At 40.0% G+C, this 24,516-nt stretch overlaps 1 protein-coding gene across 1 annotated transcript in view; it reads right to left on the reverse strand.

Annotated features, from left to right (window-relative positions):
• Positions 1–3,373: 3,373 nt before the first annotated feature.
• The window catches only part of SPTLC3 (serine palmitoyltransferase long chain base subunit 3), a 137,512-nt gene continuing 116,369 nt past the window's right edge, over positions 3,374–24,516 (reverse strand). Inside the window, exons 10-12 of the mRNA XM_089519253.1 lie at positions 10,036–10,171; positions 6,623–6,752; positions 3,374–5,263 (exon numbers count right to left, since the gene is read on the reverse strand). Coding sequence (XP_089375379.1) covers positions 5,150–5,263; positions 6,623–6,752; positions 10,036–10,171 — 380 coding nt within the window. The 3' untranslated portion in view covers positions 3,374–5,149. The remainder of the gene's footprint in view (positions 5,264–6,622; positions 6,753–10,035; positions 10,172–24,516) is intronic.

Here is a 24,516-nt window from a genome sequence, read left to right on the forward strand (position 1 = left end):
AGATGCTATCTGCTACATAATCATAAAACCACCATCACCACCCATGCCTGGCTCAATTTGAAGCTATTGGCATGAAGTAAGGGGGGGGGGAGCAAGATATGGGAATCAAACCAGAAAAGTAAAACAGCAAGCGTAACTGCCCAGTGTTCTGCTTTCCATAGGTGTTTTACATAGAACTGTGTGAGTCAAAGGAAGGGGGGAAAGGGGGGGGGGCAGATGGAATAACCTGCCTCTGAAGATGCAGAGGTTTGTAAGGTCAACCCAGGGGTGTAGTGGGAGGGGGACAAAAGAAGGTCATTTCCCCACCAGTAAGATTTCTGTCCCCCTCCAATGAAATTTTCCTTCATTCCTCAAATTTCTAGCATTGCAGAAACTTAAATCTTCAGTATGCAAAGGGATCTTGTAGCACGTTGGAGACTAACTGAAGAAAGAAGCCGGTAGCATGAGCTATCAAATCCTTGAGTCTTTGAAAGCTCATGCTCACAGCTTCTTCTCAAAGGTGCTACAAGATCCCTTTGCATGCTGAATTTCCAAACTAACACAGCTAGGTCTTTGAACTAAATCAATTCCCTCTCTCCTCACTGGTGAGTGGTGTCTGGAGAAAAGGATCTTTATGCTTTGATTGTGAAGTTTCTTCAGAGATTAAACTGGCATTGACTCTGTATCTCTCTGCACCTATAAAGACAGTGGTGTTGATAGGGATAACAAAATTTGCCTAAACATTAGCTTTGCCATTGTTGTGTGCCTTCAAGTCGTTTCTGACTTACGGCAACCCTTTGGTGAACCTATCATGGGGTTTTCTGGGGCTCACCCAACCTCACCTAGGTGTTTATCACACTGGAGCTAATTTTGACATTAAAGAGAGGCTAAAGCGCATTTAAAGCATCCCGCAAATAAAGCGAAAATGGTAGTTGCGTGAATGATTACCACATGCAATTGTGCAAAAACAGTGACATCAAAAATGGAGTCGCTGAAATCCTGAAAGTAAAAAGATGCACATTAATGCTTCTTTGTGATAACTTTTAATGGTGGGTTTTGTGTGATGTCGTGTGAAACTGTTTCATGTAATTATGTGATTTTTCCAGGATATTCATAGGATAAACTCCCGATCTCCTTTGTGTGATAAACTCCCTAGTGAGTTTCTATGGCCAAGTGAGGAATCGAACCCTGGTCTCCAGAGTCATAGTCCAACGTTCAAACCATGACACCTAGCTAGCCCAAATCCAAAGGGGGTGAGAACATAGAAGTGAGTGCTAGATGGGCAATAGTTAGCAGAGGCAAGATTCCAATGGGACATTTCTAGCAAAATGCAAAACTTTCTTTTTGGAGGTGACTTGGTAGAAGCTGGAAGTAGGGAGAAAGAGCAAAAAATGTAACAATCAGACTCCACTCATGCCTCCTGAAGGATGGATGGCAAAAGGTCCAGAGTTGCAAGTATCTTAGGACATCTATACTTCCCTCAAATGACTGTCAGGAAGGCATTCCCTCTGTTTTTACAGGTTAGAGTTGCTGGCAATATCTGGAAACGGAATTTCTACCCTTTTAATAAAAGGTGGGAATGATTGTTTGTTTGAGGAGAGGCATGTGTGTACATGCTAAAACTGAAATGCGAAATGCTGAGGGAACCCACACCTGCTTAGAGCTCAACTGACTCTTGTTACTAGGACACAGTCTCTCTCTTTAGAAAGGAGAGGACATGCAGCATGGAGATTTCTTTCAAAAATTGCTTTGGTTTCCAAAGGAGGAATATAATATTTGGTTGGTGGCAGGAAACAATGCAATAGGAGAGGAGGTTGGTTCCTACAAGACGTTTACAGCTCCAAATGAAGGCCTTTTGATTTTCCCAGTTGTCTGAGACCTTTGCTTCCATGCTGTTTATATACATTTGATTTGACTGAAAAATATGCTTTCTTTAATAAACCTTTGAGTTGAAGAGTGAGGTAAAATTCTTTAAAATAGCATTGCCCCAACTGCACTCAAAATCCATTTCAGGTGATTGTGTTATTTTCTGGGTGCTGAAGTGAAATGCATCACCGTGAAAATCAAGATAGCTCCTACACAACCCTAGTGTACCCAGAAATGGATCTGGCCATAACAAAACTGCAACCAGACAACTACTTCTTAGGAGCCCTGGTGGCACAATGGTTAAATGCTGTACTGCAGCCACTCACTCGCAAACCACAAGGTTATGAGTTCAATCCCAACCAGGGGCTCAGGGTCAACTCAGCCTGGCATCCTTTGGAGGTTACTAAAATGAGTACCCAGCATGTTGTGGGCAATTAGCTTACAGCTGTAAACCACTTAGAGACTGCTTAGTGTGGTATGAAGGGGTATATAAATGAAGCTGCTATTGCTATTACTTTGTATAACCACTTATGAGATGGTTTCTTAAATGCAGCCAGGAGCACATCTGGTACAGGTGTGAGAACTGGGGCAAAGAAGTAGAAAGAAGTTGGAACTAGCAAAGGTAGACTATAGCAAATGCTTTCTTTTAAAAATAGCTCCAACAACAGTCTTCCGAGGCACATGTGGTGCATAAGCCATGTTCATCTTTTCGCAGGCAGCTCAGGTATTACTGCTGCCTAAGTAATAGCCCTACTTTTTGATTATGTTCAGAGGGTCTGGCTCACTCTAGCATCTACTATAACTACTTTATTTTTAAGGAGAGAAATAGAAGAAAATAGCCCACAAACAATCTGATTATGGACGGGTAGAAGACAGCAAGAGACAGGAGACTGGGTTGGAAAGGATGTCCTTTTAGGAGTTTTGATGGTGAATGACAAAGAATCAAGGGGATATTTATGCACTGAAGATGAATGCTAACAGTTCAACTGAAATGACGGTTTTATTTTCAGCTTCCAAATATGCCCACTGTTAAAAAGTTTATTTGAAAAACTGCAGTCAGCGTGAAAAGCACCCACTTTGGGTGCCGCAAATTGCCACACATACCAAAATCACAGGGCATGCTATTGCTAATTCTTTCAGCATCTCAACCTAACAACTACAACAATAAACTCAGAGTGCTGTGAGATGGTGGAAAGGAGGAAAACAAACACAAGGAGTAATTTTCTTCAACCTAATTAAAACTTGTCTTTTTTAAGAACATGCTTTTTGCTAGAATCTCAAATTGGACCCCAATAAGAAAGAAAGAGAGACACAGAGAGACAGGAAAAAAAGAGAGAAGCCATATCCCCCCCACAAATGGTCACTGAGATTAGGATGTTATATGGATCCTGTGGATTGTGGATCTCAACTGTAGACGTTCCTAGAATGGAAAGGTCATCCTGATCCTCCATGCAAACTTGAAAGGAATAAATGAGCCAACTTCAAAAATAAAAAACACAAAAATATTCTTTAATCTTTATACAGTCGTTTTTGCATAATGCACAAACATGGGCTCCATTAGTGTTTCTCAAGTTCATCTGCCAAAGTGAACAATCATAACAACACTGTATAGTTCACTCTCCACCCCACAAAATTCACTTCTGAAACAGACATTTGATATTCTGGAATGTGTTGCGGTCCATTCTTAACATTATAGCAGCATTGAATTTTATTAACTTGAACAACAAAAAGGGACCTCATAACTAATCAGCCTTGCTTTATCCTCAAAGCTCTTTAACAAGCAGGGGAGTCATATACTGTAATTGCTATTCCACAATTTAATTGTTCTGTTCTTAAATCTAATTTTGCAGCTGTGGGTTAAATGGATACCACAGCTTTTAAGAACATGAAAGCAAAGTACATCTGTGCAACAGAAAGCTAACCATCGGATGTGTTTACAGTGCCATCAGATTTCCAGAATAGCTTGCAGCTCCCTCAAAAGTTACCAAAGTGACTTTCAACCAGTTACTTTTTAAATAAAATCTACACAGAGTAAAAAGGTCTTAGTTGTTAACACTTGGGAAGCATTTCAAATCCAACCCAGTCGGAAGACCATATTAGTCCCGGTCTTATTCATAGTGCTAGGGAAGTGGTAATATGCTTACCTGTTCCTTTCATCTCTCCTTTGCTTTCTAGATCTTTGGTCTCAAAACAGTGAGCGTTTTAAACATTTAGGAAACACAGATATAGAAATTTCATATTGGAACACAGACCAAGTATCTCCAAATCTGTTAATTACATGACAGAAACATCGATAACCAGAGATCCTTCAATTTAAAAGGCAGCAAAAACTACAAACGGCAAATTCTTTGAGTATCACATTCCATGTATCTAACAGCCAAAGTGTCCTTTACTCACAAATATACTTTGCCAAGCCTGTAAAATAGTCTAAGAATAACAAATGGGCTTGTAAATATCAGCTGTATTTTGTATACCGTAAGGCTGTGAATGTTGCAAACAGGAAACTGAAACATTTAATTAAAATGTGCATGAAAAGCCTGTGCCATTGCTTTAAGATCAAACAAATTAAAAAAAATATACTTACAAGCAAACCTCTACCTTCAATTATAAAAGAATTCAATGTATCAACTGTGTAAGAATTGAAACTGATATTTTTTTGGTATAAACTTTTTTGCCAAATTTAATTTAAAAAACCTTTGTAAACAATTCTTTAAAAAAATATACACTACCTGGCCAAAAGGATTTGCACCTTTCCCCATCCTTTTGCCAGTAACTGTAGGATCCCGAATGGTCAGTCTTCCCCATTCAGACTTCTGTTAAACTATAGCTGGCCAATAGATGTCTACTTCCCAGTTTTATTGCCAAAAATCTAATATAAACTCCAATGGAGATATGCTATTCCAGAAGTGAAAGCCAGTTTAACAAGAATTCTTTTCCTTCACCCAACATACTACATTTCAAACCAGTCTTTTAAAATGTTTATTGTAATCATAATTGAGAACTATCCAAAGCCTGTTCATAAAAAGGCCCATAACAAAGTCTGCACAGTAGCAATTAACTTAATGGAATAAAGTCTTTTGCATCAAATAATAATACTAAAACTTGTATTTCTGTTGCAGGGGGATCTGCAGCAATATTCCAGTCTCTTGCACACAGAATCCGATCCGGTAAAACGCACACAGTACTTCTCTTGGTTCAATTAACTGAAGCAAAAACTGTCCTTAGAAAAGAAGAAATGCATTCCTATTGTTTAGGCTCCCCTCTCCCTCATAACATCACAACGGTTTCTCCATGGGAGGGATACTTAATCTTCAAGTTCAAAGCTCGTTTCATCATATAGTTCAGGACGAGATGACCTGGAGTGCCGGGAATATTTCAGCTGCAAAAAATCTCCCAGTTCATCTAGAGCATTCAGGACCTGTAATAAAATTGCACTATATTAGAAAAATATAAAGTGCCTCTTGCTTCTGCTTAGCATCACCACCAAGGAGCTACACAACTATAAAGCTGCTTCCACATGAGGCGTTTATTGCTGAACTGCCATGGCTTGTCCACTTGTGTTTTATAGGATGGCAGAAAGGAGGGGTCCACATGATACTGCCTCCTTATGCAATCCCAGTGCTGCTCTCCCAACATTGCTTCTGTCATTGCTCTTACCTGAGGAAGTCCAATGTGGCCTCTACTTTTGTACATGCCTTTAGTGTTCCTCCTCTGATTTTAAAAGGTAAGGTTTTGAAGTGTGCAGTTACTATTGGGCAGCTGAGCCCAATCGTTTGGCTGATACCGGCAGTGAGCACTATTTTAGCACTTGCTTCATGCTACATGAAGACATTACCATTATTTTTAAACACTTACAGAGATTGTGTTCTGTTTTTAATTTAGAAATGTACTATTCACAATCGATTTTTAAGGTCTAATGCTCTTTCACACATTATTTCAATTGATTTTTTTCTCTTTCTTTGTCAAACTGACTGGGCATGAATACCATAATCCTGCAATAATTCTTATGGGTGGAGCTGTATTTGTCTGTGCATAACATACTCCCATCTATATTGACTAGAAGTTAATCCCAGTGAATTCAGCAAGGGAAATCCTCTACAGATCTCCTATTCAAGGGCACACACACAAGAAAAGGATAAGCATTAACATACACACAAAACCTACAATGTCAGAATGGGAAGCAATTTTTTTTCTTATTCCTTGATTTTGACTAAGAGAATAGTTAAGACATTAGACAAAAGTAACACGTCTTACACATTGTCCAAGGTTATGCAATAAACAATGCAGAAAATGAGAATTTTGTAGTTTATTTTCACCCCATTAGAGAAACAGCTGCCTAATCAATAAAGATTCTCCCCCCCGCCCCCCAAAAATTGGTAAGCATTATCAGCCACTTCTACACCCAAACACTATAAAGTGTGTGTGTGTGTGTGTGTGTATTACTATTATATATGTGTATTCATAACTATAAATTTGCTCCCCTTCCACCCAAAGAAACTGCTCCCTTGGCCCACTGTGGTTGCCCACTCCATTCTAAGCGGATGCAATCTGCTTCAGAAAAAAATAGTACTTTCCTATTTTATATCTCTCTTTAGCACCAATGAAATCTCCTATTTCAAACAAATAGATACAGTACATACTTTTTTTAGAAACAAACTCTCGAAAGTAATCAATGGTGAATATTAAGCAAGACAGACAATAAATGCACCAGAGTGTAAGAGAGTCATGGCAAGGCTTCTCTTCAACATGTGTTTACAAAGCCATCTGCTGTGCTTACCGTGTCTAACATCTCTCGTGTATGAGCAGCCGATACACAAAACCGAGCCCTGGATTCTGTGATTGGGGTAGCTGGAAAGCCAACTACTACCACCCCAATATTTTTGGCTAACATACGTCTTGCAAAAGCCCTGGGTAAAGAAATAAAATGGGGAAATTATTTTCTCTCCAAACTGGAAAAGCATGTAAATGAAAAAGCAGTCCCGTTGCACTCACTGATTATAAGCAGTCAAAGATAATACAACTGTAGAATCAGAGTTAGAAGGGATCACAAGGACCATCTAATCCAACCCTCTGCCATGTAGGCATACACAACTAAAGATTATGTAAACTGCTTCTGGATAAAAGCTACATTTGGGAGGGAAAAGGTTAATTTTGTACGAAATGCACTTTGTGGCAAATGCTAGCTCTCTGTATGACTTTATGCCCACATCATATGCACATTTTCAAACACCTGTTTGTCACGTTCACATTCTGCATTTTTATCTAAATATGTATTGAGATGGAATAAAAATGACCAGAGAGAACTGATCCAAATATTCACCTATTTCATTCTTGCATGTAAGACAAAAATTCAAAACATTTCTCCATTTAATGAGATTGTGACAGTGCTTTTCCCACACATTTTTAAAATGACTTGTAACCTGGGACTTTTTTTGGTGATATTTGTATATTTGTATGCAAAAATACATTCTGTACAAAAAAAGTCACACAAAATTATTTTGTGAAAAAACTTTTTTTGTGCACAAAAATAGTGTAATTTGTACATGAAAAGTGCTGAGCTTTTCACTCTCATCCCTTATGCCTACCAGTTTATTCCCTTACCAGTTGATAGGCAACACAAAAGGTAGGGGCCTCCTGCACTAATGTCCCACTAGTGGGCTTCCCATTAGGATCTTTGGTTATCCTCTGTGGGAAAAGAATGTGGGACAAGATAGGCTCTTCCTAACTGATCTTATGATACCATTCAAAACTAGTTTGCACAATATGTCTTATGACAGATATCTCTCCTTCCTCCATCCCTTTCCACTACAGTGACCAGATCCAAAAAGTGGATATTTTGCCAGATACAGCTGGTCAGGCAGAGAAAGAATAATTGGAAGGTGAGCATTATTACATTATTTAAGCTTTAATTAATTAATTAATTAATACCCCAAGGCAGCACCCTAATTACTTTAGGGCACCTTTTATTGTTACCCTAAATACAGTTCAAGTTCGTCTTGACACTGGAAATCTCCTAGCACGACATCTTTGACAGGTTGATAGAATCAAATATTTAAAGGTAACTACACAAATGTTATGACATCATTAGAAAGTAAACACGTTCTCTATTTCTCTAGCTTCTGATAATAGTTTCTCTCTCCCTATTAATTTTTCTGCCTCATTTTCTTCCTATCTCCTGCTTCAAGAAGAAGCAAAGGAAGAAGGAGAAGAAATAATGGAAAGAAATATGGTGCATCCACCTTAGCTTAGTATGATCTGATTTTTATATCCACAGGAGTAAATTATTGTACAAAAGGGACAACGTGCCAAATAAATTGAGAATGTGTGAGACTTAGGCTGCAACCTTATGCACACTTAACTTGGTAGTAACTCTTATTTAATACAGAAGGATTTGCTTCCTAGGAAGCATGCAGAGGAGTGTGCTGCATGTTTTTACACATATGCCTGTGTACTCATCTACCCAGCTTTTGGGAAGATGGCTGGAAGCTCTCATGCATATTTCAATAGGAGCAAAAGCCAGCAGCCTGCCAGGAAGAGCTAGTAATGAAGTTAAAGAGGAAGAAGCCTCTTAAACGTCAATCAAAATGAGAAATATGATTTTCTAACTCAGGTGGTTTCCAGATCTAATTTTCAAAGACTGTTGCAATGGTGGAGATGTACATCTGACTAAGCTTTGTTGCGGTTGCTTTTTCAAGTCCAGCAGGACCAGGATGAAGATGCAGTGGCTCTCTGATAATTATCAGAATGAAGCATATCTATGGGGTGAAGCAAATAGCACAAAAGGTCTGTGTCGATGCCGTTTACACCAGGACCGCGGCAGATGCACACACCTGGCCCTGATCCAGGCTGCTGCCATGGTCCTGAACTGGGTGCCAAAAAGGAGTGGAATTTTACTACTCCCTTTTGACCAGTCCTTCCGGGATGAGGCACGCCCAGAGACTTCTGGCTGCTTTTGGGGCGTCCTTCATTTGAATGCCACGCCCTCAGTGTGGCCTGATGGCAGCTCTTTTAGGCTGTCTGTTTGAGGGCATAGTGGTACATCATATCTTTTCATACAGAATACACCAGGCTTTGATCACTAACATATTAAGGTTAAAAGGATAGGGTGGGCAACTGCTGAGGCTTAAGGTGGCAAATTCCCTCATCGCCAAGAGGCTCTGGAGAGCCGTACCGTGTCACATGCCCTAAAAAAGGAGAAAGAATGGTTTTTTGTGCCTGCAAATCATACCTAGGGGACACTGGGCTATGATATGTCCATGTTTTTGGCCTTCTTTTGGATATTTTAGGTCCAAGATGGGTCTTTTTCTCCCAATAGGAACTATCCTAGCAATGTGGAAATTGCTACATAGAAACTGCCCCTCAAAAATTCCTCTCACATTGGTAGTGAGGACCCGGGCGTCACCCCGGATTGTTATTTTCCTCACATTCCCCTATGGGTGCTCGCTGCAGCCTATAAGTTACACTTAATGCAGCCATCCATAACTAGTTATTCTTGTGGGATAAGAAGGGACTAAAGTAATAAAGCCACATTTCCAAAGTAAAATAATGAGGAAGAGCAAAATTATTTTATTAATGTAACAAGTAAGGATATCTAGTAGCTACTTTTAAAATATACATTTAAAGCTTTATGCAACTCTCTTATCAATCCTAACAGTTTTCTACTCCAAAAAGTAAATGTAAATAATGGAAAAGTCATGAATAGTACAACAAATTCTGGCATGAATCCTGTTTGTTACTTGCAACTACACTAGTTCTATTGAACTAACACTGTGTTTTGGAATAGAGCGTCAACATATAGAGAAATTCCATTGATTCAAAGAGTCTACTGTAATTGGGGCCAACAGTAGGATTGGGACTAATATATCAAGTTACTTAGGTTCATCACTGTAATGAGCAACAGAAAATTTTTATTCTTTAAACACTGTAATTACTAACAGGAGAAACTGTTTTTAAAAGTTACATTCCAAGCACTGGTGGCTGGTAAGCGCTCTGCCTGAGAGTTGCAGCCAGTCAGGAAAGAAAATACCAGATCAGACAAGTAGTTGGATCGGCATAGAAAACAGAGAAATTGTTAGAGCTGGTTTATATTTTCCTATGCGTTTTTGAAAAAAAGGCATTTGTGAAATGAAACCTCCTACAAGTGAAATTCTGAACACTTTGCATAGCTTCCGAGGGGAAACAGTCACTTACCCAATTTTACCAGGTATGTAAAGTAGCAAAGGCACAACAGGGGAATCCTCGTTGCCATAAATAATGAAACCTAGTTCATGCAATCTTCGTCTGAAGTACCTCGTATTTTCTGATAGCTGGCGGACTCTCTGAAGTCCTGAAACAAAGAACCATGAAATCAGAGATGGGAGAAAATTACTACCCTCTTGTGTCAAAACCAAGGACAAAAAACAAGATCTGGTTCTTTATGATGAAGACTGAGTAAAATATTTATAGAGACTACTTCAGAATCTAATAAAATTCTTTAATGTATAATGTAAACATCCAACATAGCTCCATGTAATTCTTTCAGACATGTAAAACATAATGAAGGGAAAAGAGATTTGACTGCTGAACCAGGTGGCTAAATGAAAATAAGTCTATCTTGCTCACATATAGAGGGTGAGTTCTTTGTCCAGTAAAAGGAGTGTATAAAAGACTACAGTTGTCCCTCCTGATTTGTGGACTTGGAGTCCGCTGTCTCACCATTCACAGACAGCAAGTGGGTAGGGACAAAATGGTGTGTGTGCCCAAGGCGCATGCACAACAGCACACATGGGAGTGTGTAGCCATCGAAATCAATGGTGACTTCAATATCAGCATTTTCCCAGATTTGCGTGGGGGGGAGTCTGGAACGGATCCCCCACAAATCGGGAGGGACAACTGTAGTATTGAACTCCCCACTTTCTAGCCTTATCTCTCACCAGTGCATTGCTTCAAGTTTGGACTGGATGAAATGAGCCTTGGGGTATTTCCCAACTCTGAAATTCTATGATTTTCTCCATTTTTGACTCTGTTTTGGAGTTGGGAAGGAAGAGGAGCATTGGAACGATGGTGGCAGGGAAGAGAAGGAGTGCTGTGGGAAAGAGGATTAGTGCCCCTCTTCTCCTTACAGTGCTAAGGACAGATATCTACTTTCACCTTATATCTGGACATGTGAATGATCGCATTGTCACAGAATGCACTCCCTCTTCTCCTTTCAAGGAGAATGGTAATTGCTTCTCGGTTACCTCAGAGCAGTATAAATATTTTTCTTGAAATGTGCATGACAAATGTTAAGCCTACCTCATACTGTTCTGCACTGTTGAATATAATATTTGATTAATAAATAGGAATAATATATTTATATATAATAAGTAAAACCAATCAGAGAATTTTTGTTCCAGTGTTCTTATCCACCCAAACCCCATTCACCATGGGACTGAAGAGGCAGTTCTCAGACTATCTAGAACATAGTAAGGATGCACAAATCCTCATTCTTCCATGCCTCAAACCCTTACTAAGGATTTTATTATACGAGGCAGGTAAATTGCAACTAGAGCAGGATAATCATGCTTTTGGTTGGGGCTGATCACATGACATTGCTTCTTGTCTACTGTTCTCAGTAGGAGACTGTTTTGAAAGCAATTTTTTTACCAATGCAAAAAAACCATCAATAACTTTGTTTCCTGCTGTAAACAGATCTTGTAGCACCTTTGAAACTAACTGAAAGAAATTGGCAGCATGAGCTTTTGTAGACATCAATCTACTTTGTCAGATGTATTTAGTGGAGTGGAAACCAGGGACACACACGCACACCATTGATTGGTATGTCAATTCAAATTCAAAATCCTTTGGGTATGGAAATGAAATAGCAAGTCCACTTTTAACAATGGTTGTTAGTGAACAAAGACATTGGGAACTGGCCAATGTGTATGGAAATGAAGAGCCAAGACCAGGCTGGCAATGGAAACTAGCCTGTAGGTGCAAAGAATAGACAAGTGTAGGATACCTCCCTGAGGATGGGGTCAGACAGTGTTGAAATGTGTGTAGTGAGTCAGGTAGCCAGTATCCCTGTTCAATCCATTGCTGAGGGGCTGTAGTTTATGAATGAACTATATTCTGCTGTTTCTCTTTCAAATCTATCTTTGTAGTTTCCTATTCCTAATATCTGAGATGTCTTGTTTCCTGCTACCATTCTGCAAGGATAGTTCAATTCCAATTTAATGCTGATTTTGGGAGGCCAGTAGGCATGCTTTCGGAATAGCTTAAGTGCTCCAGTGATCAGGAGAGAAGGAATAAGGGTAGACATTTCTATTTAATTTCTTCACAATTGGCAAAGTAACTGAGAAACTTTTAAACATTTTTTCTCTACAGAGAACAAAATCATTGGCAAATGACTACCCCTAATTGGGGCTTGTCATAGAAGCTAAGAAGGAAATTCCCCCCCAGCCCTCTGTCTCCTTTTGCTGCTGAGTGGCTCCGTTCTGGAGTCTCCCCACATACATTCACATACACCTCAAAATGTAAGTGGGAAAGAGTCTTTGTTGTAGCATTTATTTCATTAAACCTTTTCTGCTGTTCTTGTTGCTGGAGCTTCAGAATTGATTAAACTTTGGCAGATTAATCACTACTGTAGTTGCTGGCTTTCACCTGCCAGCGATTAATCAAGTCTATCCCAAATCAGGAAGCTGGCAAGAAAAAAAAAATGCCTTTTTTTTAAACAGAAGCAGTTTTTATTTATACTTCTGTGAGGGGGCATCGCTCACTCGCTCTATGTGTGTGTTTGTGTGTGTGTGTGCCAAACTAGGAAAAGGAGCAGTACTGAGTGGTTAGTCTAGTGCAAACGAAGGTTGCAAAGCTGGAAAGATTCCAAAGGTGCAACAGGGAAGAGGACAATCTAACTGCATAATGTTTTTACAAACAATGCTATTTTAGCAGGAGAAAGTGTGATAAAGTCCTAAGCCTAGAATACAGTTCTTAAACAAGTTCTTAGGCTGAAAAAAAAAACCCTCACTAAGATACAAATCTTATTGTGATTGAATCATTACAGTACTACCCTGCTGTTATGTTACAAAGGAAACTGAAAGAAAAAAGGGCAGCTGCATTTTAGCCATTTCAATGTGCTTTGCAATATTCTACAGCTGGAAGACACTGAATGACTGCCAGACAGGCTCTAAAGTCACATTTCTGTACTTTGAAAGTTATAGATATAACTAGGAAAATGACTGAACAAGAGCTGGAAGATGCATTGCTATGCCACAGAACCGGTGTAGGAAATGAAAGCACGGTACTCTGGAGGGACTCTGGAGGAGCACAAGTACAAATCCCTGGCTCATGATGCAGAAAAGTAATTACAAGGTGACTTTCAGCACATTACTTGTTACCCAACATCCTCATCAATTACATAGTGAACATAAAAAAATTATATTTTCACCTGCCCTCCCCTAAATTCTCTGGAGAACGAACAAAGGTAAAGGATAAAGTGTGGCAGATAAGAACGTATTATGTACAAGCCTGATACACTAAAACTGCTAAGAAGCTCCTATATCATGCTGTAAAACAGCCAAAGCAAGCTTGACATATGTGAAGGCAAGCAGACTTCACTGTGTTGACCATTCCTGGGTTCCCTTCTCAGATCCTGTAACTACTTGGTAAAATATTAAGCTGTTTCTGAAAGTCCCAAGTTTCTTTCACCAGTATAAACTATGCTACTGAAAAGGATAGCAATACAATAATATATAAATAATATATAAAGACAGGATGACAAATGACAGTTCAGTCTCATTCTTCCATAGCCAGGTCAGCCTTTTTTATATGAAGGGAGGCTGACATACAGTTGTGCCTTTCCCTGTACTTCTGGTAGGCATCCAAGTTCACAGGATGTCATAACAAAGATGCTAGGGCCTGCTCCATATCCACTGACAATGCACGGCTGCCCTAACTGAACTATGGAGTTTATTGCATGAGACACATACCATGCAGAAATGGAATTTAAAAATCTGGAAAAAAACGATAAAAGTGGGTTGATTTTCAGACACATTGGGTTTAATAAGTAATAATTCGACATTAACCCATACGGAAAGTCGACAAAGTCTGCTCCTTTTTACTGTTGGGATTTTCCATTTACTTTCTGTTCAGGCTAACGTTGCATTAATGCTCATTAATCTCTACGTTGTGTGAAAATCAACCCACTTTTGCAGGTTTTGTCCACTTTCTGTTTGGGTTAATTCCTGATGTCTGAAAAGCTACCTGCTTTTGTGGGTTTATTCCAGTTTAAATTCAGTTTCTGGACAGGATCTGTCCTGTGTGATAAATTCCTATGTCAGGGCAGGTTGATTGCTACAAATGCACCTACAAGGGGATCAGATTATGAGAGGACTCATGCTGCCATTGAGACTGTACTGCTTTATGAACTGGTATTTGAGTGCTGGGTCACCAATTGGGACATCGGATATAGTGGCAGTGGGTGGTGGTGGGGAAATCCACAGAATTGTAACAGTTCTGTGGAAAGGTACTTTGTGAATTGCTCCAAGGCAACATTCTCTACATTTGTTTGTTTTTCTAAAGACCCACAAGAATATTTGGGTGCCTTAAATCAAGATGTTGCCAAGCTAGGCCTTGCCACAAGGATGGATTCTTGGTTGTCCGACACATTCATAGAGTTTAGCTACAAGTTGAAAAAACATATGCATCTTAGAACAGGGATAGCAAAAGCATGGATTCCCAATCCTTTTTTGCTCTTCCCCTCTCAGGTCCTATGCGAAATAAGAAATAAAATGATCTCTAAATGATTGAACACCTCCCCAAAACATACACCCAAATCCAGAATAATCTAGAAAACAGAAACTGCTATGTGACGTGGCAGCCCATTTGGTCACTCTGAACACTCTACTGCAGCCCACTCTAGCCAGCACAGTTATTCTGTCCTGCCTTATAATCTTGGTAAAATAAATGTAGCCAGAAGAAATAAAATTCAAGCTATTTGATTTAAAGTTACTCCCTCCCTTTACTGACTCAAGAGACTCCCATTTTTAGCCTTTATCAATGATGTGATAACCTTACTATCTCTTTAATCTTCCAACAGCCAAGGGAGTTTTAGCTAGATTACTTCTAATATTGGTTGGTTAGCGACAGACAGAAAGCACATGTTTGCAAAAGCTTGCAGGCTCCCTTTGTACATCACAAAGTAGTTGATCTTGTGGCGTCTCTGATCTTTTTAACAGCCTGACTGAACCACCATATTTCTTTTGGTGGCGGCCACCATCACAATAATCATTTCTCTCTTTCCAGAAAAGCTATCAATGGCACATCCTGCTCCGCCCCACTGGAGTCCTTTGTAATTAAGCACTCCTCTTAGATACCACTTCAAGCCATATTATTTCACAATTCCCTATATTAAAAAAATCAATAATTACCATAATCCTGCGGTTTTTTTCTTCATTTGGTTTGAGAAGTGAGGCATTTCAGCTGTTCTGATTTCCAAAGAATGCTATGTTAACACGGAAGTGTAACTTATAGGGCTGTAAAGAGATACAGTGCGCCCGCTCCATACGTGAGCGCACCATACATGGCTCTCTGTTTACGCGGAAGTCATGTCGCCATTAAATCAATGGCGCATGTGCCTGTCATGCATGCGCACTGTACCGCCACAAGCACAACCCCCGTTATATTGAATGGGGCTCGAACTTACACGGGATTTGCCTTACATGGGGGGGGGGGGTACGGAACAGATCTCTGCGTAAGGTAAGGCTCCACGGTATAACTCTTGGTGTTTCTTTCTATTCTTTGTACTGATAATATCCCTTATGTACAGATGCATATACAGCTGTTAATTAGTATATCTGTGCATGCAGTTGTTGAAGAGAGGGCAATACTTTAGGCCACTGTTGTTGCGTGCCGTCAAGTCATTTCTGACTTATGATAACCCCAAGGTGAACCTACCATGAGGCTTTCTTGGCAGAATTTGTTCAGTGGGATTTGCTGTTATCTTCCTATGAGGCTAAGAGAATGTGACTTGCCTGAGATCATTCACTAAAGGGCTAGACAGACGGACAGCTCTGTGTCACCCATCTTTCCTCCTCGTCGGTGGCGCAGCAACTGCAATGCACAGCACCAACGTGCTGCCAAAAAGAAGCTGTCTAGAGCGGCTTCTTTTTTGCAGCGCTGCAAACAGGAAGGGGCGCCGCCATGATGCCACTTCCTGTCTGTGATGTGTGGATGCTGCGCCATCATGGCACCCCCCTAGTGGATCAGAGGCCAACATGATGGTGCCGCTTGCTAGGGTTAGGGAGCGTGCAGTTGCTGCATGCTCCTGAACCCTAGTTTCAGTGCTGGCATGCCGCTTCCTGCCTGTCTGTCTTGTGCCTAAGTTTCCAAGACTGACTAGGGATTTGAACTCTGGTATCCCAGTGTCCTGGTCCAACACTCAACTAGTGATTCCCAAAGTGGTCCACGTGGACCCCCAGGGGTCCATGGGAGACTTGACGGCGGTCTAATCTTCACATTTTTTGACGAGTTTGGGGAATATGGTAGAAATGTAGCAGCAGGGGGTCCACCAAAATCAGTAAAATTTTGAAAGTGGTCTACAAGAAAAAAAAGTTTGGGACCTATGTAACTGTCTCTCACTTTGAGGAATAAAGTTTGCTTATGTTCCTGCAGAAAGAAGTATTTGATTTTTTAAATCTGAGGACACTGGCCTGGTACAAACGGGTGGGAAGCGCCGGCCTGGCGCTGATTCTAGGGTTCTGGAGTGCACAGCGTCCACACGCTCCTGATCCTTAGTGCGTGGCAGTGGCACCATCATGGCGGCTTCCTGTCCATAATACTTGGTAAGGTATAAGGCAGTAGGAAGAGAGGAAAATTGAATTACTGATGAAGCCAAGGCACCCATCAAGATGGCGCAGCGTTTGCACATTGCGACACTACGCTTGCGTCATTGATGCATCACAGCGTGCCAATGGCACACTCGTGGAGGTGGCCATGTACCATAAAAAGAACCCGCTTTTGCGGCGGAGGGAGGCCACATGGTTTGGGTGCTGTGGCCTCCCTCGGGAGGAAAAATGGGCGGTCTATTGAGCCCCTTATTAAGCGAAGCTGCAGAAAGTGCTATTGTACAGCTGAATTAGGAGTGGGAGCTATCTTCCTGTAGGTTCTATTTTCATATCATGAATTATAAACCTTACAAGTAATCAATTTTTAACCAACTACCAATTACATCATACACTGCTGAAGTAGCCTACTCTATTGGATGCTAGATTCATGCACTCTAGAACAGCTAGTCTTCCACTGATGCAAAACCCAGATAAATATTTGTTCTTGTCAAAAGCTTCCCCACTCTGTAACACACACACTTTGCTATAAAACAGGTTATCAACAGCTGAAAATATATCTCAGCTGCTGAAGTATATGAAATTACACAGTGTGCATTTCATGTTTCAAAGCTCAGTCCTACATATGGTTACTTAAACTTTGGAGTCCAAAGAGACTTAATCCTGGGCAAAATTGAAAAGGAGTGCAGGTGTGGTGTTCAGCATGTGCACTACAGGTGAAAAGCATCTACCAGCTGTATGGAAATTCAGCTTTCAAAAATTATAGAAAGGGAGCTTAAGCCAGAAGGTTGGCTAGCAATTTGCTGCACTGGACTGCAGGCCCTTTACAGGGACTACTTCTAGACTGTGGAACTTCTAGAGACTTGATTGCCTCCTCCCTGTTAATCTTCAATTATCAGGAAAAAACACACTCTCCATTTAGTGACTGTTGAGAAAGGGACTTTTAATAGTTTTCTTTGTTGTTTCTAACTGCCATCAAGTCAACTTTAACTTATGGCCACTCTATAAATGAGAGACATCCAAGACACCCTGTCATCAACAGCCCTGTCATCAACAGCCCTACTCAGGTCTTGCAGGCTCAGTGCTATGGCTTCCTTGAATCTATTAATCAGTAATTCAATTTTCCTCTCTTCCTACTGCCTTATACCTTACCAAGTATTATGATCTTTTCTATTGAGAAATGTTTTTGTTAACTGCCTTGCAATTGGCCTCAACTGATGGCAACCTGTGGATAAGACATCTCCATGACCACCTATCCTTCACTGCTCTGCATAGACTCAGATCACTGACCTCTCTGATTGAGTGAGGCGTGCGGCCTTTCCTCTCTTTCTACTACCCTCTACCTTTCTCAGCATTACAGTATTGTCTTTTCTAATGAGTCATGCCTTTTCATGATGTGGCTAAAGTATGCCAGCCTCAGTTTGATCACCGTGGCTTTCAGGGAGATTTTAGGCTTTACTCGTTCTTTCCTATAATATGCATTGTGTAGATTTGGACTTTCTTTTCATCTTTGAGCATGTCAATAGCTGAATGTCCTTTTGGCTTGACTCCAGTTGCATCATAGTAGATGTCCTCTGGTCCTCGCCAGTAACTTGGTGAATGTCATCCAATCTAGTACTATCTCTTGTTTCAGTTTGGATTGTGTCATCATGGGGTTTTCATGGCAAGACATTCAAAAGGGATTTACTGTGCCTTCTAGGCAGTTCTAACAAGTGTTAGCTATGGTACCACTGCTGTTGTCTCTTACAGATCCTCTACCAGTGTCACCCTCACTACTGTAGCCGTTGTTTGGTCCAGTAGCTATTTAGCACATAGAATCTGGCTCCTCAGCAAAAGCCTGTCTGAGATGGGGGACCCTACCAGCAGCACTGCTGCTGTCAGCATAGCTTTTTGGTCCACAGGAGCACACAATCCCACTACTATGGAAAGGTAAGTGCCATGGTGAGAACAGAGGGGCACTGTATTTCTTTTTTAATTGTTTTTAAATGGTTTTAAACAAGTTATAGTATTAAATATGTTAACACAATAGCACATTAATACTATAATTTGTTTAGTTGTTCTGTTATACATTGTAACTTGCTCTGTTTTAACTCTACCTGTTTTTATCTCGACTTGATTTTCTGTTTTACCTGTAGCCGTTTCAATCTAATTCTAAGCTGTACTGAATATCTGTTTTGTGAGAAAGGTGGGATATCAGTCAAATAAACAATAAGTAGTTAGTAAGTTATAAGTAAGTAGTGAGCCAGCATGGTGTAATGGTTTGAGTGTTGGATTAGGACTCTGAGAGAGGAATGGTCTTGGGTAAGTCACACTTTCTGAGTCTAAAAGGAAAGGCAAAACCTTCACTTTTGGGTCATAAATGACTTGAAGGTACACAAAACAACAAAAATAAGCAATAAATAATGAATGAATATTATCAAGACTTCCATGAGAAGCAAAAATAGGACAAAATAGGGCAATGATGTACTGCAGATGTACTACACAGGAATTTCTGATAATTCCAACTAGAATCTTACAGAGCTGGAATTTTAGATTTCAACTCCCATCAGCCCTAACCAGCATGGCCAATTGCAAGAGATGATGTAAATTGCTCTCTTGCAATGTCTGGGGGCCACAGATTACCCACTCTCATTTACCAGAATAGGCTATTTCCCTTGAAGAAAGGAACAGTCTTTTCAACTGAGAATTTTTTGAAAAACAGAAACGAACTCTTTAGAAATTATCTGTGCCGTGGCTTAAAGGAAAGCGAACACATTCTCCTCCATATCTAAGTATTTTTTCCATACAGGTCTACTTATACAGACAGCCTGTTATCCTTTCAGCTGGCTGTTCAGTTTCCATTTGACAAAGTGAGTGAGCTGAAGGGGCCACAAATAACTTAACCGTCTCTCCAGTGGTGCTAAAACAAAACCAGCTGTGGGAGAGTAACAAAAAACAAAGCAAAACAAAAGCCTCTTACTACAAAGCTTTCCAGTTGCTAATAAAAACAACAGTCTGGGGGTATTTCCAAAAATATTTTTGGTATAACAGATTTCAAAAGAACCAGGAAGAAACAGTGGGAGACAGTGAATCCTTGAATGGCTGACAGGAAACTAAAGAGGCATAGTGCTTTTTTCCATTACCATTACATATTATAGGCTTGGGACTACCAAATTTTAACATACAGATTAGAAATAGAAATGGGCGTTTCCTTAAACAGTATCAAAATTAATTATGTTAAAATCTTATTTTTGCTAGGCGAGGCTTCAGAGAACAAAACTAACAGTCAATGAAATTCAAGAATAGATTTTTGTGCCAGGTACATATGTAAAGGTATAAATAAAGCTTGCATTCTGCATGTATATGTCAAAGTTGCTAGCTGCTCTGGGAAACAGCCCTAAGATGATTTACATTTCCAAAAGGCCAACAGTACTTCCAGGGCCCAAAATTCTCTCCCATGCTGTACTACAGTTGTGTTTTATCTTTATTGTTATATATAAAAGTGTCCCATTGAACCTAAATCATGCAGAAAGATCCTAATAATGTCTATAGCTTTGGAAGTACAGTGCATTCTGAATCCATGCATTTACAGAGCAGAGCAGGAGAATTCCTTTCCTCCTCAGTTCCTTAATGAGTATCATACTAAAGGAGACCAAGCTTTCTAGGATGTACAGATCGCCCAACTACAAAACATTTAAACCCTAAAGCAGTGATGGTGAACCTTTTCAAGGCTGAGTGCCCAAACTGCAACCCAAAACCCACTTATTTATTGCAAAGTGCCATGTCCCTCTGGCTTTCTAGTAACAAACTCTGGCAAACTCTGTGCTGGGACGATGGCGCATGTGCCCACAGAGAGGGCTCTGAGTGCCACCTCTGGCACATGTGCCATAGGTTTGCCATCACTGCCCTAAAGCAAGAAGTGAGCAATGGTAGGAGTCAGGAGCTACTTCTTTGTTTATTTAAAAGATTTATATTCCACTTCATATGAGAATTTATAAACAGGAGCTTGGCCAACAGGACGAGGACAAGAGTTTTGTGTGATATTGCTGGAAGAGACGGTTTTGACTTCATCCTGGAGAGAAGTGACTAGTGGGATGGCTCAGAGTTCTGTTGTAGGTTTGAAGCTGTAAATAACTTAAGGGAGAAAATAGTTGGCATCCTTGTCAGATCTGCAGATGATACCCAAATTAGGAGGGGCAGCTAATACCCCAGAAGACAGAATAAGATTTAGGAGCTGGACTAAAACTAACAAAATGAATTTCAATAGGGGTAAATGTAAGGGACTATGTGTAAAACTGGAAAACCAAAATGTACAAATATAGGCTAGGTGAAACCTGGTGAGCTGTATGTGTTAAAAGAATCTAGATGTCTTAGCAGACCACAAGTTAAACATGAGTCAGCTGTATAATTTGGTGCCAATGCAATTTTAGGTTGTGTTAACAGACGGACAGGATCCAGATCAGTTTTTATTCAGTTTTGATCAGATCACCTAGAATACTGTGTCTTGTTCTGGATACCACAATTCAAGAAGGATATGGACAAGCTGGAACGTATTCAGGAGAAAGCAATCAAGATGGTAAATGGTCTGGAAATCTTGATCCTTATACGGAATGGCTTGAAGAGCTAGATATGAGAGGTGATAAGATGGCCCTATTTAAATATTTGAAGGGTGTCGCATAGAAGATGGAACAAGTTTGTTTTTAGCTGCTCTGGAGACTTGAACATGAACCAAAGGATTCACGTTAGAAGAAAACAGATTTCACCTAAACACGAGGAAGAATTTCTTAGTAGTAAAGAGGTCTCTGAGAGCACAATAGATTATTCCTGCAAGACACAGGATTGGACAGCATGGCCTTTGTAGTTCCTTCTGAGATTCTATGACTTTTCTGTTGACCATGCCACTGATGCACACACTACATGTCTCCTGTCTAATTTGTGAATTATGTAGTTATAAGGGGCAGAATCACTTTGTGCCCACTACAAACTAGGGATTAAAAACATCCAACAATAGTGTCATCATCATTTTTCTTTGGACTGAATAAGCAAGCAAGCACACACTGTAATGTCCGAGACAAAGGTTCTTCCATACGATATAAAGGAGTATGGAGGAGTATGAAGACTGTGTCTTCATAGAAAATACTTTCCTATTTCTGTTTCAAAAATAAATGTCACCTTCTCTTTAGAATATGTATTTTCAGTCTAGGACTCAGATGTACACACTTAGGGGAGGTAGGAGATTTGCACTGGAAGCATGGCTCAACAGTGACATTTAGGGAAGGAGAGGTCTTTCAGATCACATGGGATTATTCTTCAGGTGAACCATCTACAGGTTCTGATTATTATGAGTTTTTAAAAAACAAAAAGTGTTCTCAAAATACAAGCTTTTATAGGCACATTTTAAAATATATTTTTCCACAGTATCCACAAATGGTGAAAAGTTCTGCAGCCAACATTATTTTAGAAGGAGAAAATGTAGGGTTAAATCTTGATGTCATATCAGGAGCATATCCAGTCATTAGGATTTGGCTAATCATATTCCAGTGGCCTAAACTGAATGCCTAATCCAATCAGAATAACTGAATTCATGAAATTTATATAACTGCTGACATGCTAAGTTCCCATTTATTCAATGTGTCTCCTTTAGTTGGAACTAGCCATTGGATTCAGGCCATTGAGTTTAACAGGTCTGCTCCAAGTATAACTAAACCTGGACTCTATTCTCTCTAGTATTTAATAATAATAATAATAATAATAATAATAATAAATTTTATTTATGTTTCCCCGCCTCTCCCATAGGATCAAAGTGGGGTTACAGACTATTAAAAACCATTACAAACAATCTCATAAGTAAAATCCAGTAGTACAAAAACTCTGAAAACAAATTTGCTTTGTTTACCAATGCATACACAAAGCTAAGAAGAATGAAAACAGTCAATCCTGCAAGGCAACACAGTCTCACTACCCACTATCAGATTCCATCTCTCTGTTTCAGCTTCTATTTCCCTGTTTCTCCATCTATCTACAAATTCAAAACTTCATACACATTATTTCTTTCCTCAAAGATGCTGTCTCTAAAGCATTTGACTTGGACTTCAGGCAACACTGGTGGTCATTAAGGAACACAGAATACTTTTGGAGTCAAAACAGTGATTCCCATCAAGGGTCACTTTAGGCAAAACCACAGATAAAATTTTGTTTTCTGTTAACTGTAAATTGGAGAAGCACCTTCATATGCTGGTATATGCCAGTAGGCTAAATGGGAAAAGCAAGGGCCCCTCAAGCTATGGAATGATAACGGTATGCCTAGGGCCTTCTTTAATGTCCCTTTGAGGCCTTGCAAATACTGCACACACACACACACACACACACACACACACATATATATATATACACACACAGAGGCATTTAAAATATGATATATCATCTGGTGCAGTGGTGGGTTTAGCATTATTTTAAAAAATATCTCTGCATTACGTGTTTGTTGTTAGGGTTTTAAGTCTTTGCTTTCGTTTGAATTTATCAATTCATTTGTGTGCTGCTTTCTCGTACCTATACATGTGGATTTGGGAACTGACGTTGAGCCTTTTTTGGCACAGCACCAGTAGAACAACTAATATAGGGCAACTAACAAACCAAACAAAATAAAACGAAATCAGCTCTGCACCTATCCACTTCCACAATCAGAACCCCAAAAGGCACCCCTTGCCAGAAGTTTTGTCAACAACCTCAGATTATTCACACATGAAAATCTTGTGGGCTTTTTTTTAATGATCTCAGCTAGAAGTCACTTTTTTATTTTAAAAAAGGCCTTTTATAATCATGAATACCATCATGAATGGGTGTGAAAACATTCTGCACATAAAGATTAGCTGGGTATTGTGCATGTGAGGTGGGCAAGCACTGAACAGAGAAGCGAAGAGGAACTGCTTTCAAGTGGATGATGGAAAGGGTGCAAGCCATTTCTTACCAAGTCCTATGTCTTTCCTCTCCTGTCTCATTATGTGTTTTGCGGTCTAAGACCACACACTTGCCTGACTCCCTCCCTCCCTTCCTCCTCTTAGACATGTTTTGCTGAGCTATTTTAACACACAAAAACAGATATTATGGTGATCGGTACTTTGGAAAAACCTCAGTACTTGAACACAATTACAGACCCACAGCTCTCAACGCTAAATCAAGGTAACTGCAATGAGGCAGGGGCAAAAAATAGACCATTTTGCCTTAACCAGATTTTAAATATAAACCTTTTACTTGTTACAGTCATAGGTAGAAAATGCTGATTTTCCTATCTTAGCTCTCTAAAACAGTGCTGCTCAAAAAGTGGTGCTCAACGAACTGGTGTCAGTCTACAAACTATTGGCTGGGAGAAAGAAATACTTGTAGCCAATGAGTAAAACTATGGTGCTGGTCCTTGACACATGGAGGAAAAAATCCCCTGCTGGTCCCCCATGTCAGATAGCTAAAGGAGCACTGCTTTAAATAATCTGTAGCCCACCCAACTAAAGTCACCATGCCCTGAGGGATGTTCATACACCTGAGATCCACCTCAGGTGTTTTTTTGATAGATAAGGAGCGCTCCTTCTAAATATTGCTTTTTGGGGAGAAACACTAGGGGTGTGTGTGTCCAAGACAAAGAAACAAATTGGGAAGCAGTAAGAAATCCTCTTAAGATGAATGACTCCTAAATTTGTAAATGTAATACTCCAGAAAGTTGCTGCAGTAAGCATCTTATACAGAGGGTAGATGGCGCTATACTTCTACAACAGCTTAATACTACAGTCGCCCCCCCCCCCCCCCCGTTTTTGCAAGGATCCTTTCTGGATCACCCTGCAAAAATGGAAATCTGCTAATATTCAAGCCCTATTGTCTTGAATGACGGCACGTTCCTCGTTTT

Source organism: Sceloporus occidentalis, unplaced genomic scaffold (genome assembly GCF_023333645.1).
Source record: "Sceloporus occidentalis isolate IW3139 unplaced genomic scaffold, rSceOcc1.0.p SCAF_4, whole genome shotgun sequence".
NCBI classification, from domain to species: Eukaryota; Metazoa; Chordata; class Lepidosauria; order Squamata; family Phrynosomatidae; genus Sceloporus; species Sceloporus occidentalis.